At 57.3% G+C, this 16,192-nt stretch overlaps 1 protein-coding gene across 1 annotated transcript; it reads left to right on the top strand.

Annotated features, from left to right (window-relative positions):
- Positions 1-5,220: 5,220 nt before the first annotated feature.
- On the top strand, positions 5,221-14,603 carry MS4A10 (membrane spanning 4-domains A10). The gene is made up of 7 exons (XM_049645563.1): positions 5,221-5,545; positions 6,013-6,132; positions 6,645-6,701; positions 8,329-8,460; positions 9,656-9,766; positions 11,584-11,705; positions 14,249-14,603. Exons 1-6 carry the CDS (start codon positions 5,291-5,293, stop codon positions 11,686-11,688), a joined length of 780 nt encoding a protein of 259 aa, XP_049501520.1. The 5' UTR covers positions 5,221-5,290; the 3' UTR covers positions 11,689-11,705; positions 14,249-14,603.
- The last annotated feature ends 1,589 nt before the right edge of the window (positions 14,604-16,192 follow it).

The following is a 16,192-nucleotide window of genomic DNA, read 5'->3' as shown; positions in this document are numbered from 1 at the left end:
GGCAGGGCAGACTCCCCGCCCCTGCGGGACCTCCAGCCCAGAGCAGCGTGGCCGGCCCATCCTAAGCGCTCCTTAACGCTTCTGAGAGTGAGTCGGTTAACGCATGAGGGTGCGGGAAGGGGGGGGACGGGTGTCCCTGTGTGCGTGTGCGTCGCGTGTTGTTTGTGACTATGTGGCAAAGCAGAAACCTCTAACCCGGTGAAAAACCACAGCTTCCAGAAAAACATTCATCCCACAACCAAGGAACTAAAGGTGTGGGTGACGAATCAGTGCAAAGCGGGGACACACAACACAGGAGGTCACGGGGCACCAACCAGCCTGCAGACGGTGGTGGGTGGGTGTCCCGACGGGAGAAATGGACCTTCCCGAGCCGCTGATGGCCCGGCCTCACCTCTCGCAGAAAGGCTGTCCAGTCCGGCAGGTCTGACAGGCAAGTGACCTTGCAGCGGGCGTGACGGCTGGGTGTGAGGGACCCCTGGGAGCGCACGGTGACTCTAATACTCATACACAGCCCCTGACATGGGGCAGGCACCGCTGGAAGCATTTTAATATTCTAACTCGTTGAACCCTCCAGCAACGCCTTCCAGAGGTATTGTGATCCCCACTTTGCAGAGGGAAAAACTGAGGCCCAGAGAGGTCAGATAATTCACCCGAGCTCTCACGGCTACAAAGTGAGGTAACAAGACGCTCCTGACACGATCGGAGAAACCGGAACACTGACCAGACGTTTGACGCTCAGTATGTAGCAAGGTTCTGGGCCAGAGGAGCTCTCTCTGTGCCGCACGGGAGTCGTCGCAAAACCGTACGGCCCAGGGCTCCGCAGGGTCACCGCGCTGAGCTTCAGTGCAGCCCGCCGGGCACCAAAACCTCACATGCCTTGATTGTTTAGTTGTGACACAGGATCGTCGTCTTTTTAAATATTTTTTAGTGTTGCGGATTCTGTGTCTCCCTCTCTCTCTGCTCCTGCCCTGCTTGCATTCTGTCTCTGTCTCTCAAAAAGTGAATAAATGTTAAAAATATATATATATTTTTTTTTTTAAACGGGGGGGGGCGCCTGGGTGGCTCAGTCAGTTGGGCGTCCGACTTCGGCTCAAGTCATGATCTCACATTTCGTGAGTTTGAGCCCCACGTCGGGCTCTGTGCTGACAGCTCGGAGCCTGGCACCCCGGGATCATAATCTTTTTAAAGAGTCCTTATCTTTCAGAGATAAATCCTGCCATGTTTACACATGCAGCTGTGGGACCCCAGAGCACTGCTTCCCCGTGGGGAGGAGTGGGGGCAGATGGACAAGGTCAGCTACCAGCCCGTGACCACTGCAACCCAGGCAATGGTATGTGGGCGTTCACTGGACCATTTTCTCTACTTTTGGAAATGTCTGAAATTTTCCAAAGCTGGAAAGTTGTTTTTTTTTTAACTTTGTTTATTTATTTATTGGGGGGGGGGGCAGAGAGAGAGGGAGAGAAAAGAATCCCAAGCAGGTTCTGCACGGTCAGCGCACAGCCGAATGAGGGACTCAAATGCACCAGCCATGAGATCATGACCTGAGCCGAAATCAAGAGTCAGGCACCTAACCGACTGAGCCACCCAGGCCCCCAGAAAGATATTTTAAAAGGCTCAACCGTGACTCCATGAAGATTTACAATCTTCTTCACCCCATCTGTCCCGCATTGTAAACAGGTTGATTTGCCGAAGGAAATTTGCAGCTGTAAAGAGGGTGCAAGGATTTCTACCTGCCTGGGTTTGGGGGGTGGGGAAGATGCTGACAGCTCACAGGCTGCTGGGCATGAAGCAGAAGGCGGGGCCAGGAGGGAAAGATCCAAAGTCTAATGTCATAAAGATGTTCTGATCTTCTGGCATTGTCTCTGTGGGGCTGAGTCGGATCCAGAGGGCAGAGCATGGCCGGAAGCTCCCAGTGGAGGTCCCAGGGCCAGGTGAGTGGTCCCCTACAGCAGGAATAAGAAGGGGAGTGTCTTCAGTCAGATTCTATAGAGGCAGAGCCTGAGACAAGGATTTTGTGCGACTGGTTCATGAGGGAGTGCTCTGGGGAGAAGAGCAAAAAGCAGGACGGGCAGGTGAAACAATCCAGGGACAGATGCGGTTTCAGCTGATCACTGGCTTCAGCCTGATCCCACGCCAGGGGTGCTTGGGAGCACAGGCTTGGTCCTGCCCTGAGGCAAAGGGACTGTCCTCTTACACCCCGTGCCAGCCAGTCATTGACTGCAGATTGGGGGAGGGGTGTAACTAAACTCCCAGAAGGGAGCAGTTAGGAGCACTTAGCACCAGCGATTAGAGCCGCTGGCAATGGGTGCCCCACCCCCCGGTAAATGGGGAGCGGGGGGCACCAACAGCATCTGCCCCAAGGAGGAACCCACTGCCTAGAACCCATCTGCCACCAGTCATTGACCATTAGAGGTGGGAAGGGCTGTAGCTGTTTCCATTCCAATCCCAGAAACTCTCTCTCTCTCTCTCTCTCTCTCTCTCTCACACACACACACACACACACAAATTATGAAAAAACAGAGCTCCAAAGAGGGGAATGGATTTACCCAAGACCACACAGGGCCAGTACTAGAATCCAGGCCTCCTGACTCCACCCTAGAGTGGAGGCCTCCATTTCCTGCTGGCCCCTGGGCTCCTTGCTGGGGACTGTCCCCTTATACCAGCATTCCCCTGAAACACTAGGGGAAGCTGGCTTCCAGGAGCTGAAGGAACAAAGGGTACCTGGGCCCTGGCTGGCTTTCCTGGAACCGCCAGGTTGGCTGGGCCTTCGGGGCCTCAGCTGGCTGCGGGACAGGGGAGGGACCAAGGCCATCGCCCCCCTGGGTCTCTGGCTGCCCCCCACCCCCACCCCAATCAGCCCATCTCCACCCAAGCAGCTCTGTACCAGGTTCTGGAGGAATGGGACATGGGGCGGGGGCGCGGAGAGCGGGGGCAATTGTGTGTAAGCCCTCTAAGGGCTCGTAGCCCACGCCCTCCTCAGAAAGTGGGAACCTCACAGCAGACAGACTGTCCCTCTGGTTCCCCCAAGTCCCGCCCTCAGCACCCCTCCCTCCCGGTAGCAGGACATCCCCGCAGCAGACCCCTGTCCCGAGAGAGAGTTGTTTGAAATTGGAAGTGGCACCTAGGGATCGCAGTCCAATCCCCACCCCGACCACACACGATATGCGCAGGAGAAAACCAAAGCGGGGGCAAAGAAGGCCAAAATCCCCTAGAACCAAATGTTTGCCAGTTTAAGGCCTCTCGGCCCAAAAGCGTTCCACACAGAACAACTGTAGGGTCCATGGACTACGAGAAAAAAGGTTCCACGGCCAATTCAGTGTGGGAAATGTCCTTAGTGTTAAAATCGGGTGCTCCCCTACAAGAATTCTCAGGCCCTCCGCTCTGCTAAAGAGGGCGAAGTCGATAACCAGGTTTTCCCAGAATTTCCCTTCTGCTCCTTTTCTGTCCTTGTCTGTGTTCCATGGAATACATCTTGAGAAGGGTTACTCTGCTTCCCTGAACACAACCCCCAAGTGGATATTTGAACCCTTCCCACTGCCACATTCTGGAAAGCGAAAGCCCAGGTACGAGGCGCACCTCCGGGGACCGAGGTCTCACGATCTCCCTGGACAACCCAGTCCGGCCGGGGCATCTTCCTTCTTTCTTGCTCCCCACTGGCGTCCAGGCTCAGCTCTAAGTCCCGCCTTCCCCTGGTACACCAGAGAAGTCTAGTCGCAGTGGGTGGCTGACTGGATAGGCCTCTGCCACCTGCTGCGCCCCCCACCCCGTGCCCCCACCGGTCCAGCTGGCTCTGTCGGAGGGGCTCTGCCTGAAATGCTGGGAATCGAGAGAACAAATCTCCAGGCGTAGCTGGGTCAGGTCACTGAAGAGTCACATCATGATGTCGTGCATCATGGTGAATCTGGGCTCAGCTGCTGGGACCCCCAGCCTCTCCACTGAATCGGGAACCAGACCAAAGGAGACATTTGTCAGAGGGCCCAGCAGCCTGGGCAGAGCAGTGGCATCCAACCACACAGAGACCCAAACCTCAGGCGCTTTCTTGCTGTGTGACTTTGGCCAAGGCCTTGGACCTCCCTGAGGCTTCATGTCTTCGTTTACAGAATGGAGCCAACTTCCCGGGGACTGAGGCACGTCACGTAGCATGGAGCCCGTGCCCCTTGTCTGGCCCTTTGGCCCTTGGACACGGTCCCTTCCTTTCCTCCCCGTCTGGAATTTAGCTATCCGGGCCCCTTGTCCGTCCCAGCCTCCCCAAAGCTCTTTCCCCCTCCTGCTTTCCGCACCCCCACGGCAGGAAACCTGCAAAAATGGGGGTGCTCAAGCAGCACCTCCTGAACTCATTCAGTTGGGATTAAAATTGAGAATTAAAATCAAGGGGAAGGCGCCCCCCCCCTTTCTTTTTACCAAAAAAGAGTAAGAACGGTCCACTTCCGTTACTTGTGAGTCCCCTCCCCGTGGACAACCGTCTCCTACCTCGATTTCCATAAACTGGCTCCCCTCCCCTCCGCACCCCACCTCACTTCCGTTCTCCTGGGAAAGACCAGCTTTTCTCACTAAGTCCCCAGGCAGCCCCCAAGCCCCACGTGCCCCAGCATCCATCAGTATACAACATCGTGACCGGGATCCTCAGCAAGTGGTGATTTCAGTCCCCCGCAAGGTTTTCCCTCAACCTCTCTCTCACGCCTCTTAAAACATCCAGAACGTTTCCTTTCATTCACTGAGGCAACAGTGTGTAAAGCATTTAAGCGCACGCACTCGGGAGCCAGTCTGCCAGGCTTTGAGTCCCAGTCCAGTCATTTCCTGACTGTGTGACCTTGGGCAAGTGGCTTAACCTCTCTGGGCCTCATCTGCAACAAGGAAACAAGCCACAGGACTTCCCCAGAGGTTTGGGACAAGGATAACATCGGATAATGCATGTAAAGTGCTTATCCCACTGCCAAGAATGGAGAAAATGTTTGTAAATGTTGACTCACTGTTAAATATTGACTTCCTGGCTCAGCAGAAGTTTCCTTCCATCCTCTTTCCCATCAAGAGGAACCACATCGCCAGTTTGGATGTGTTCTGTCTTGCAATGGCTGGGAAGTTTGACCCTTTCTTCTGCCCCAGAAGGAGCGGTGTCCCTGCAGTGCCACAGAGGCTATAAGCAGCCGGTCCTCCCCATTCCCAGAAGCCAGGTTATTCCAGGTCAAACCAAGTTCAGGGGTTACTGAGCAAGGCAGACTGTTCTGGAAGGCCCTGACCCAGAGAACAGAGGTGACACTGAGTCTGACCAGACATAAGCCCCAGAAATGAGATGCGTTCTGCCCCAGCCTCTCTCCCTCATCCGCAGCTAAGGTCCTTGGCCCAAGTCCTGGCAGCAGAAGGCTATGGAGTGGCTACAATTATTCCCAGAACGGAAGTGAGGGGGCTCCCGCCACAGCAGGCCCCCAGCCCAACCTGGCCCGGCCAGAGATACCTGCCCCGGGAGCTGAGCCCACCGGGCTTCCTGCCTCCAGCCTGGCACCAGCAGAAGCCCAGGAAGAGGAGCAGCCTTCTCAAGGAGCTGGGCGTGAGTGCCCACTTCCTAGGGCCCTGGAAGTCGGGGAGGGGGACACCCGGGGAGCCCCGAGGAGGGAGGGAGAGAGGAGAGCCTCCAGCTGGCCTCCTTCACACTCCTGCTCGGATTGAAAACTGAAAACGCCACCGAGGGGTGGGAGAGACTGTCTACACCTGCACCAGCACTGGCTCCGTGTCACTCACAGCAAGTCCTCAACAGAAGTCTCTCCCCTTCCCTTCTCTTCCGTCCCCTCCCCCCGCCCCCCTGCCCCCCCCCCTACCCTGCCCTGGGAGGCCCCAGCAGCACCACAGGCGGAGGGAGAATTACTGGATTCCCAGCCGCCTCTCCAAGGGGCCAGTCCTTCCCCGTAGACCCACCAGGATCCCTTAGAAGGTGGGCAGTGGGCTGGGATCAGCCAGCTGGCACAGGGCACCAGCGGGTCCCCCCAGCGGTGGCTGCCTGTTCCCTCCCGCCCCCAGGCCTTCCATGTTGTCATCGCTCTGCTGCACTTGTTCTTTGGGGCTTACCTGGTCTCTACTGTCACGGATCTTCACCTGGTGGTGCTGAAGTCTTGGTATCCGTTCTGGGGGGCTGCCTCTGTGAGTAGGTACCAAAACACGGGCCGGATGTGGGGGTCCGTGGGCAGGCCTGGGGGACCCCGGCATTGGGGGCTGGACGTAGGTGGGTCAGAATGAGCTACTGGGGGGGGGGGGAGCGTGTGCCCACCCCTTTCTCCAGCCTCCCTGCCTCTGCTTCTGTCCTCTTGGCCCCTCCCAGGAGGCCCCTTCAGGCCTGCATCCCAGGGGAGCACTCCCGGGCTGTCTGCACACTCCCCTAACCCGACACGCGCATCGGCAGGAGGGCGAGCACAAGCTGGGGACTTGGGAGGGGTCGGGAGGCGCCGGGCACAGCTGCATCCCCGGTGTGGGGGCTCGGGTGCACAGGGGAGACCAGCATGGCCAGGGCAGGCCCAGGATGGGCCACGTGGTGGGCAGGGGGAGCTCCTTGCCACCAGAGCTCGGCTTTCTCAGAGAGTAGCCAGAAGAGAGCGAATTTGTGGGTTTCAGGGGACCCCGACCTCCCTCATGACTGTTGCCAATCTGGCCTGCAGTTTCTTATTTCAGGGATCTTGGTGATAACGACGGACATAGTCTTGAAGACTTATCTGGTGAGTGGAAACAGTGAGGTCACTCCCTCCTGTCCCAGTCCCCAGTCCTCCCCGGGTCAGCTCTGTGAAGGGCGTCCGTGTGGAGTGCAGATTCGGGAAACCGTTCTCTGGGATTCGCTGGGAGCAGGCACGAGTCTTCCCGACAGCAGAAGGGGCCCCGGGGCCCCGAGGTCTGCCCCTCCCCCACTGCCCTTCCTGGGCCCCAGTTCTGTCCTCACGTCCGGCCCGTCTGGCCTCGTGTCTGCACACCGCGGCCCGACCCGTTGTTCCGCGGTGCAAGTCTGACCCCACCCCTCCGTGGCTGTCCACCTCCTTGGTGCCCAGGAGCCCCTGCTTGCCCCCAATAGCAGCAACTCCACGAGGCCTGCGGGCCCTGGCCCGCTTTCTATCTGCTTCTCATCTCTCAGAGACACCACCGGCCAGACAGGACTCTGTCCTCCTCTGTGCCGCCCTGTCCGAGGCCTGAGAACTTTGCCCGCTCCGGGTGGCACATTCTCGCCCCACTTTGGCTCACTCCTGATCATTCTTCAAAACTCAGCCTCCGTGCCCCGTCCTCCTGGTAGTCCTTCCCCACCTGCTATGGCTGGCTTCTGTATCCCCACAGCTTGTTGGACTTACCTGTCTTCTCATCTCTCTGCGGTACACTAAGCCGTGGGGTGTCTGAGCACCTTTCTAGCACAGGTGGGCTGGAGCAGCCCGGGGTGGCCCGAGTGGGCCCAGAGTAAACACCGACACAAGACTGGCCAGATGGATGGACATCGGTGACAGAAGGACCCTTCCTACCCCCTCCTACTTCATGGCCACAGCCCACCTTCTGCCCCACAAGCCCTGGCCTGGCCCACATTTGTGCCCTTCCGGCTGGGCTGGGCTGGGGCCATCCCCCTGCCTTCTCAAGAGGCATAGATAACAGGGCAGTGTGGTGCCATTTACCCACAGAGGCAGGGGATGCATGGCAAAAACCTGCCATTCCTCCTGGGCTGGGCCCCTTTCGGAACCAGAAGGCTCCCCCTTCCTACACCTGGGCAGAGGGAGGCTTTACTGCAGGGACGTCCATCCTGGTACAGGTTGGAGTTTCCATATGTTCACACTCTGTCCATTACAAGGGTCTGCTCTTGATAAGAGGCTCTTGGAATCGTGTTCAACCCAAGACGGTGAGGAATGGGGACATTTCAGGGACTGTGCCGGGTGGGGAAGGAGGCAGACCCAGAGTGTGTGAGTGTGGGGCACCGTTGGGGCTCCTCCTGCTCTAGCCTATGGAGCGGGGAGGATGGGTAAGGGGCCATTTGGACGTCCAGTGCCCTGACCAGGCGACATATTTGATGCCAGGATGGTCAAAACCAGCTTTGAGAGGGAGACAGTGGTGGGAACATCCCTCTTCGGTACAAAGTCTGTGGGTCGGGAAGCAGCCCTTGGGTTCCCCCAATCCTGTCCCATAGAAGGTGAAAGCCACCTGGGGCCTCCCCGGAGGTCAGCTATCTCAGAAAGTCACATTTAAATGAGGAACTTCGGGTCCAGAGACAGGCAGAGTCTTTCCTGAGGCCACGGAGCAAGCACCTGGCAGGCCTAGACATGGGGCCGAGATCTGGGTCTCTAACTTTCGGGCGACGGTTGTGACTTTTGCTTGTAGAAGATACTTTGCCTGACAGCACACGGCGTCAGCTTCTTCTGCGTGCTAGCGGGCCTCTTTGTCATTGCCAAAGATCTCTTTCTGGAGAGGACGTTTGATTTCCCGATCTGGACCCCGTACCCCAACAGCACAGTGAGTGCCCCGGCCCCGCGGGTCCCCTGACTCCCAGGAAGGTGCGGCCTTGGGCTTGGCCAGGAGGATGCTTCTGGCTCTCAGGAAGCCTTCCAGAGCCCAGGCACCGGAGCTGAAGCCCTCAGCCAATCTGTTCCCACCCGGTCCCTCCTGAGGCACGGGGCAAAGGGGGATGCTGGCTTCTCACTGGTCAGCGTCAGGGAGCTGCGGGAGGCCTCAGGTCACTGAGTCCGAGCCCACTGTTGCAGGTAGGGGACCTGAGGCCCAGAAGGGAGAGGGGCCCATGTGAGGCTGAGCAGCAAATTCAGGACCCCCTTCTAGAACGGCCAATTCCCTGGTCAAGGCTCTGTAAACGACATAGCCCCCCAGTGACCCCACTATGGGTGAGCCTCTCAGCAGCCCTGCAGAGCAGGCTGAGTCTACTTCATTACCCCCGTTTTAAGGGAGTGAACACTGAGGTCCAGAGAGGTTAAATTCGTAGACCGAGGCCACACAGCAAGTGTCAGGGGTGCAGCGAGGCCTCAAACCTGGGCCTACAACTCGGAGCCCAGGGCCCTTTCAGCACAGCGTGGGGCCCCTGGAGCAGAAGGTGGGCCCGACACTGCACGTGGTGGCTGCTGGCCTCTGGGCCAGGTCCCTGACCACGGTGGTGGGGGGCTGTTCCTTATCGAGCTCCCCCATGCACACACATGTGCAGGCACACAGGCAGGCCTACTCACACACACACACACACACACACACACACACACACATTCCCCATCCACACGCTCGTGCCCTGTGAGATGTCCCAGCTGCTTGGTGGTCCTAAGCCCAGCTCCCCCCCAACAATAAAAGGCGCTCCTTCTCTCTGAGCCTCAGTGTCCCCATCTAAGTGGGGCTGGATGAGATGGCACTTAAGGCCACCTGCGGTGCCACCAGAGGCCCACAAGATTCTCCAGCCCTCCAACATCAGACAAATAAATGCTCGCTGAGGACCCACGGGTGCCGGGAGGTGGGCGTAGAGCAGCGCCTAAGAAGGACCCTGTCCCGGCCCCGCGGAGCCCCCCCCCCCCCCCCCGCCCTCCCCCAGGCACACCTGGCGGCGGAAGCCCTTGCTGCCCCCTGTTGGCTGGGTCTGACCCCGCCTGCGCCAGCCTGAGGGGTGCAGATACCCAGGAGGCCTCTCTCTGGCTCCCTCTCCCCCCCTCCCCTCCAGGTCCACATCCAGAGGCTGGAGCTGGCTCTGCTCTGCTTCTCCTTCCTGGAGTTCTTCCTGCTGAGCTACACGGCCGTCACAGTCTGCAGGGCTGGCCGCCGGCCTGCAGAGGTGAGGCCCTCCAGAGACGGGTGGGGACGCGAGGTTCGGGAAGGGGAGGGGGCAGGCAGGGGTGTTGCTGAGCATTTACTCAGTGGGGGCCACAGACAGAGGCGGGACCACAGTCCAGCCGGGGAGACAAGTCAGGGGGGAGCAGAGGCTGATTGAAGGTGAAAATTGCAGAGTCACTGAAGAGAAAACATCTGCGGGCCAGGGAGCTGTCACAGGGAGATGGCTGGAGGCTGAGCGGGATCCCGACTTGCAGGCAGGGTGGGAGCAGGGGCCTCCAGCAGAGAGAATGTCATGGACACTGGCTTGGGGCCAGGAAGGGGAAGGCCAGGAGAGCTATAGCATGTTGTGGGGTTTGGCTGTGGAGGGAGTAACTGAGGCGGGATGGGGGGGGGGTGGTCCTAGGAGACTGAGCATTTCAAGCTACAGGCAATCCCGTTATGAGCACTTTAGAAAAACATGACTTGAAGATTAAACACACACACACACACACACACACACACACAACCAAAAACCCATACCGTGATTTAGCTTAATCTTCTCAACAGCCCTTGGAGGTAAGTAGTTACTTCCCCATTCTTAAGATCAATAAACTGAGGCTTAGAGAGTTTCCTTCACTTCCTATCACTTCCTAAGGTCAGGCAGCCCGTAAGGAAATCCAGGAATCAGTCCGAGGTGTGTCCACCCCATGGCCAAGTGCTGATCTGCCTGGGGCGGGGGGTGGGGGCGGACGGCAGAACAGCAGGCTGGGGCCAGGTACATTCTGGAATAGATTAGCTTCGCCCCACGCCGGTGACCCTGACCCTGACCAGAGGTGATTTTCCTAGGCTCATTTCTTTAAAGGAAAAAAGTTCCCATTATAATCTGAACTTTCCGAACACTAAAAACATGTGATCCCGGCGATCCTTCGAGTTCGACACTCGGAGCGTTTTCTCGTTAGTGCCATCCGTTTTTGGGGTTTTCACCTGGCACAGATAGGATCGTGTGGCCCTGAGCTTTACCAAACCCCCTCCGGTTGTCCCAGTTACTGCCTGGCTGGCTGGCAGGAAGTCTTCTCGTTAAGACATCAGAGAGCTGGAAGGGGCCTTGAGTCACTGAGGCCAACCCCGCCCTACAGGATGGGGACACTGAGGCCCCCTCCCCAGCTGGGGGAATTCACAGTCACCGCTCCCGGATATCAGCATCTGCCATGTGCTGGGCACTGTGCTAAACACTGCAGGCGACTCTCTTGGTTGCCCATTGCCGTGGCCACAAATTATCACTAATTCTGCTTACGTATATGGAAGAGGAAGCAGGAGGCTCAGCAGGGTTAAGTGACTCCCCACTGTCACACGCGGTGAGTGGCCAAGCTGGCCCTCCCCCACACGCCTCCGTGCCCTCCTCTGTCTGAGAGAATGGCTCCGGGCACAGGCTTTGCAGCACCCTCGTCACAAACGAGTGGTGAGAACAGGACAGCAGTCACCGGGGACATTGCCAGCGTGGCCCCTGGAACGTGTTCTGGCGAGGAGGGACCCTGGTAAATCAGCTGGTTCAGTCCCTTCAGGGAAGCTGACGGGGCAAGTGATTTGCCCAAGGTCACCTGCACACGAGTAACAGGCTCAGAACCAGGGGCCAGTCCCCCTCTCCCTGCTCCCTCCTCGACCACAGGAAGGCGGGGAGAGGCACACACTGGCCTTCTGGAAGTCCCTCCGTCGTCTCTCAAGCCTCGGTTTCCCCATCTTTGGGGGAACCTTGACCACGTAAGCCCGTGGATAAGTGCTTTGTGAATGGCCACTCACTCCCCAACTGTAGCAGCAGGGACGGTGGCTTCTCTTTTGCAGGAAGGTGACTTATCCTTTGCTCCGGACACATCATTGTGGGGGCTCAGGGGGCCACCGATGAGTCCTCCACCAACCTATGAGGATGTGACTTGGCGTGACATGTAAGACGAGCCAGAGCAGAGGTGAGGAGGCCCTGGGCTCCCCAAACTGTCAGAATTCACCGGGTCCCTTCTCCCTGCACAGTTCCGAAGAGGCGGTTGCCAGAAAGGGGCAAACGGTGCTATTGCTAGAAATGTCTGCCCCGTGCTGGTGGCCGAGGTAGAGGCGGCCCCCATGCCCGCAGGCCCAGAAGGGACCCCCGGGCCCCACCCCCTGTAACATGTCAGTTCCTCAGCTGGACCAGAGCACGGCCAGGTCCTACCCACCCAGGAACAGACCCCAGCCCCCACTCCACCCCTCTACCCTCCCTGTCCGCTGCCCTCCAGTCACTGGCGGACACATGGGGAGCTCGTCCATGGGGGGGCCATGGGGCGAGTCACAAGGGAGCCTCAGAGCCCAGGGAGGCCTGGCCTCCAGACTCAACCCTCCGTGAGGTCTCTGGGGGAGCGTGGGTCTGAATCCCTGGATCGGGGGTGGGCGCAGCCGGGGCCTCGAGTCGGATGGAAACGGGGCCCAGTTCTCCCCCACAAACGGTTAACGCATCTCCCTGCCTCCCTGGGCCTCAGTGTCTCCACCTGTACTCCGAGGGAGAGGTAGATGATGGGACCTGGGCCTCGAAGCTGGAAAGCTCAGAGATAGGAGTCAGGTTCGGGATTCCAGCTGTGATACCCAAGGCTGTGAGTGAGGCTTCAGGTCCCGGGTCCACACCGGCTGGCGCCGCGGAGTAAGCCAAGCGAGGGAGAACCGCCTTCTCCGTTCCTGAATGTAGCCTTCCCGGGACAGTCTGTGATTCCTGCGATTTCCGGACTGTATTCTATTCCCCTCATGTTTCCATAAAGTGATTTTTCTTCTCGCCGCGCATTATCGTCGAGGGGAACTTTGTGTCAGCAACACACAGGAAGCCGATACCTTTCCACAAAAAGAAGCAAAGCACAAAAATGATGGAAACGCTGCAAACATACGACGAAACTCGCTTGCCACCCCACGCGGTGATCTCAGCACCTGCTTCTCTGCCTCTTGCCACCCCGGCGTCCCTGAGGCTCCACAGACACTGAGCCACCCCCTTGCCCTTCCTCTGCCTGGACTCTCTTCCCTGGAGAATCAGGCCCTCACTCTGCCCAGTAGAGACGGGGCTTCTGACTCTGGGCCACAGCCCGTGTCATTTGCCCCTCCCATCAATCTGTGATGTAGGTTCTGTCACTATCCCCGTGACACGCAGGCTCAGAGATGTTAAGCAGGCTTCCCGAAGGCACCCAGCTGGTAAGCAGTAGAGCCCAGATTCGGACCCGAGCACCCTGACTCCACGCTGACGGCGCCCAGATGTGGCGACAGGATGGCCCCTGCTCTCCAGGAGCGCTACTCTCACTGGTCAGATGAGACGTGCCCGTACGACAGCCACCACAGTCCGCACGGCAAAGTCAGCCCTCAAAGTTCACGGGAACCCCGTCTTCCCAGATGGGTCGTTTGCCGTGTGGTAGCCCAGGTTTGCAGCTGTCCGGGATCGCAGTCCTACAAAACCCCAGGGTGCAGCGATGCCCTCGGGGTCCCCGAGCCTCGCACTGAATATTCCCGGGGTTCAAGGTTGTCTGAATTCTGTCGTCACTGCACTGAATATTCCCAGGGTTCAAGGTTGTCTGAATTCTGTCGTCACTTCCCTTGTTGCCACTCCTGGCTGTCACCTCTGGTCTCAGTTAGTGACTTGCCGGTAACCTCTGGTCTCTGCTTCTGTTCTGCTGCTTCTGCGGGTCACAGCTGGCTTTGGAGCAGAATGTCAAGCGTAAGTCCCTGGCCTTGGACGGAGCATCAGAGGGCCCAAAGCCATGCCGATGTGTGGGACAAACGGTTAGGACAAAGAATCCGAAGAAAAGAACCTCAAAGCCTGGCTGTCTGGAGATCCCGGGTGCAAATTTCCGCTCGGGCGGTCGCTTCCTCTGTGACCTTGACCCGGCCCCATCCCCTTACAGGGCCTCAGTTTCCTCATCTGTAAAATGGGATGTTGTACTGGACCGGTGGTTTCGTTTCAACCAATCTATGAAAAGGAGAGTAGAGCGACTCAACTGGGGTGTCAGGTTAGCACGCCTGCTTCCTCTTTCTCCATGTGTATCCATCTCGGGCATGCACGTCCACACCCAGGCACCCTTGCATCTCCGTGTAAGCTTTTGTGTGGAACCATCCGGAAGTGGCAGACACCAGGACCCTCCGTCCCCAGATTCTTCTGCCTGCATTTCTTCCTGAGAATGTGAGCATTCTGCATAATCACAATAGTATTATCACAGTAAGAACATTAAAGATGATTCCAGGGTGGGGCGCCTGGCTGGCTCAGTCAGTTAAGCATCCGACTCTTGACCTTGGCCCACGTCTCGGCCTCGCAGCTCGTGACTTTAGACACCACGTCGGGCTCTGCACTGGTGGCCAGGAGCCTGCTTGGAAATCTGTCTCTCCTTCTCTCTGTCCTTCCCCCTCTTGTTTTCTCTCTCTCTCTCCCTCCCTCTCTCTCTCTCTCTCTCTCTCACTCCCTTTCTCAAAATGAATAAATAAACATAATTTTTTTTTCTTTTAATTCCAGGGCGCCTACGTGGCTCAGTCAGTTGAGCGTCTGACTTCGGGCCAGGTCGTGATCTCACGGTTTGTGGGTTCAAACCCCGCATCAGGCTCTCTGCTGTCAGCTCAGAGCCTGCTTCAGATCCTCTGTGCCCCCCCTCCCCTGCCCCTCCCCCCTCTCAAGAATAAATAAACATTAAAAAAAATTGGGGGGGCGCCTGGGAGGCTCAGTCGGTTAAGCGTCTGACTTCGGCTCAGGTCATGATCTCGCGGTTCATGGGTTCAAGGCCCGCATAGGGCTCTGTGCTGACAGCTCGGAGCCTGGAGCCTATTTCGGATTCTGTGACTCCCTCTCTCTCTGCCCCTCCCCTGCTCGTGTTCTGTCGTTCTCTGTCTCTCAATAATAAATAAATGTTAAAAAAAAATTTTTTTTTAATTTTTTTTTACAGAGACCCTGTCCATGTTTGAATTCCCCCCATGGTGCCAAAAATGTCCTTTACTGTACTTCAGGTTAAACCTGGACCCAGTCAAGTTTCATGCATTATATTTGTCACATCACTTTTTTTTTTTTCATCTAGAACAATCCTCCCACGTTTTTCTCATGACAGGGGCTTTTTGAAAAGAACAGCTGTCTGTGGAGCGTCTGTTTTTTTCCTCACGGTGTCCTTCCCTTGCCCCCCATCCTCCCTTTTCTTGTCACCTGGCAGCGACCCGGAGGCCTGGGTCGATGCAGGGTGAACGTTGAACGTTGGGGAGAACTCCCCAGGGGTGGTGCGGGGCCTTCTCGCTGCGTCATGTCCCGAACCCGGGAACCTGCTTGTCCCTCGGTTAGTAATCCCGGGCATGGGGGTCACTGTCATAGCTCGCCACTGCCACTGTCATTTTTTTAACATTTTTTTTTTTAACGTTTATTCACTTTTTGAGAGACAGAGAGAGAGTATGAGCAGGGCAGGAGCAGAGAGAGAGAGGGAGACACAGAATTCGAAGCAGGCTTCAGGCTCCGAGCTGCCAGCCCAGAGCCCGAGGCGGGGCTCGAACCCACGAACCGTGAGATCATGACCTTAGCCGAAGTCGGACGCTTAACTGACGGAGCCACCCAGGCACCCCAACCACTGTCATTTTCTATACCTGCTTTTCCTACAGAGTTGTTGTTGTTTTTAAGAAAGCAAAACAGCTCGCATCCCTTATCAGAGAGGAAAATGTCGAAGTTGGTCTTTCTGTAAGAGCTGAATGTCTAATATACAAAACTCTCAAATGTCGTCAACACTAACTCGACAGTCTTATATCGAGTACAGTGATGTAAACTCATTCTTTCTTCTTAAAATTTCTTCATTATCATATATACCATGTGTAAATGAAGAGAAATTGGAAATGCTCCCAGGGCTCATACGATTACCAAACCCTGAAAGGGATTCATGAGCCTAGCGGCCGGGGGGGGGGGGGGGGGGGGCAGTGGCCTCGATGACCCTCAGGGCCTCAGCGAGCTCTAGAACTTTAGATTTCCGCGACAGTGAGCCAGCAGAAAAGGTGTCACGGCCCACAGCTGGCCTCAAGATGCCGCTGCTTAGAGATGTCAGTTCAGTGGTCTTGGGGCAAATAAACCAGAGTGCTCTGTCCCCTGGGTCCCCATGGGGAGTGAGGCCTTCCCCTCCCCAGTGAGGACACCGCCAACCACCCCTGTGCCTGGGGAGGGACCAGCTTTGTGAGCGGTGGGTTCCTGAGAAATGAGCACACACAGAGTCGCGCATGTCCTGGTCAGGGCAGGGGAGATCACGGCGCTCAGGGGGGATAGAAAGTCACTGCAGTAAGAACTTCCTGTACCACTGACTCCTCATGGAACTGAGCCTCCATTTTCTCATCTGTAGAATGGGAATGGCGCTTCCCCCCCCCCCACCGAGTGGTAGTGAGGGTCAGAGAAGACTGTGGATGTGAAAGTACCAACTCAGTGTTCCCCGAAGCGTGAGACACG

Source organism: Panthera uncia, chromosome D1, assembly GCF_023721935.1.
Source record: "Panthera uncia isolate 11264 chromosome D1, Puncia_PCG_1.0, whole genome shotgun sequence".
NCBI lineage: Eukaryota > Metazoa > Chordata > Mammalia > Carnivora > Felidae > Panthera > Panthera uncia.
This window is presented reverse-complemented; position numbering and strand designations above follow the sequence as displayed.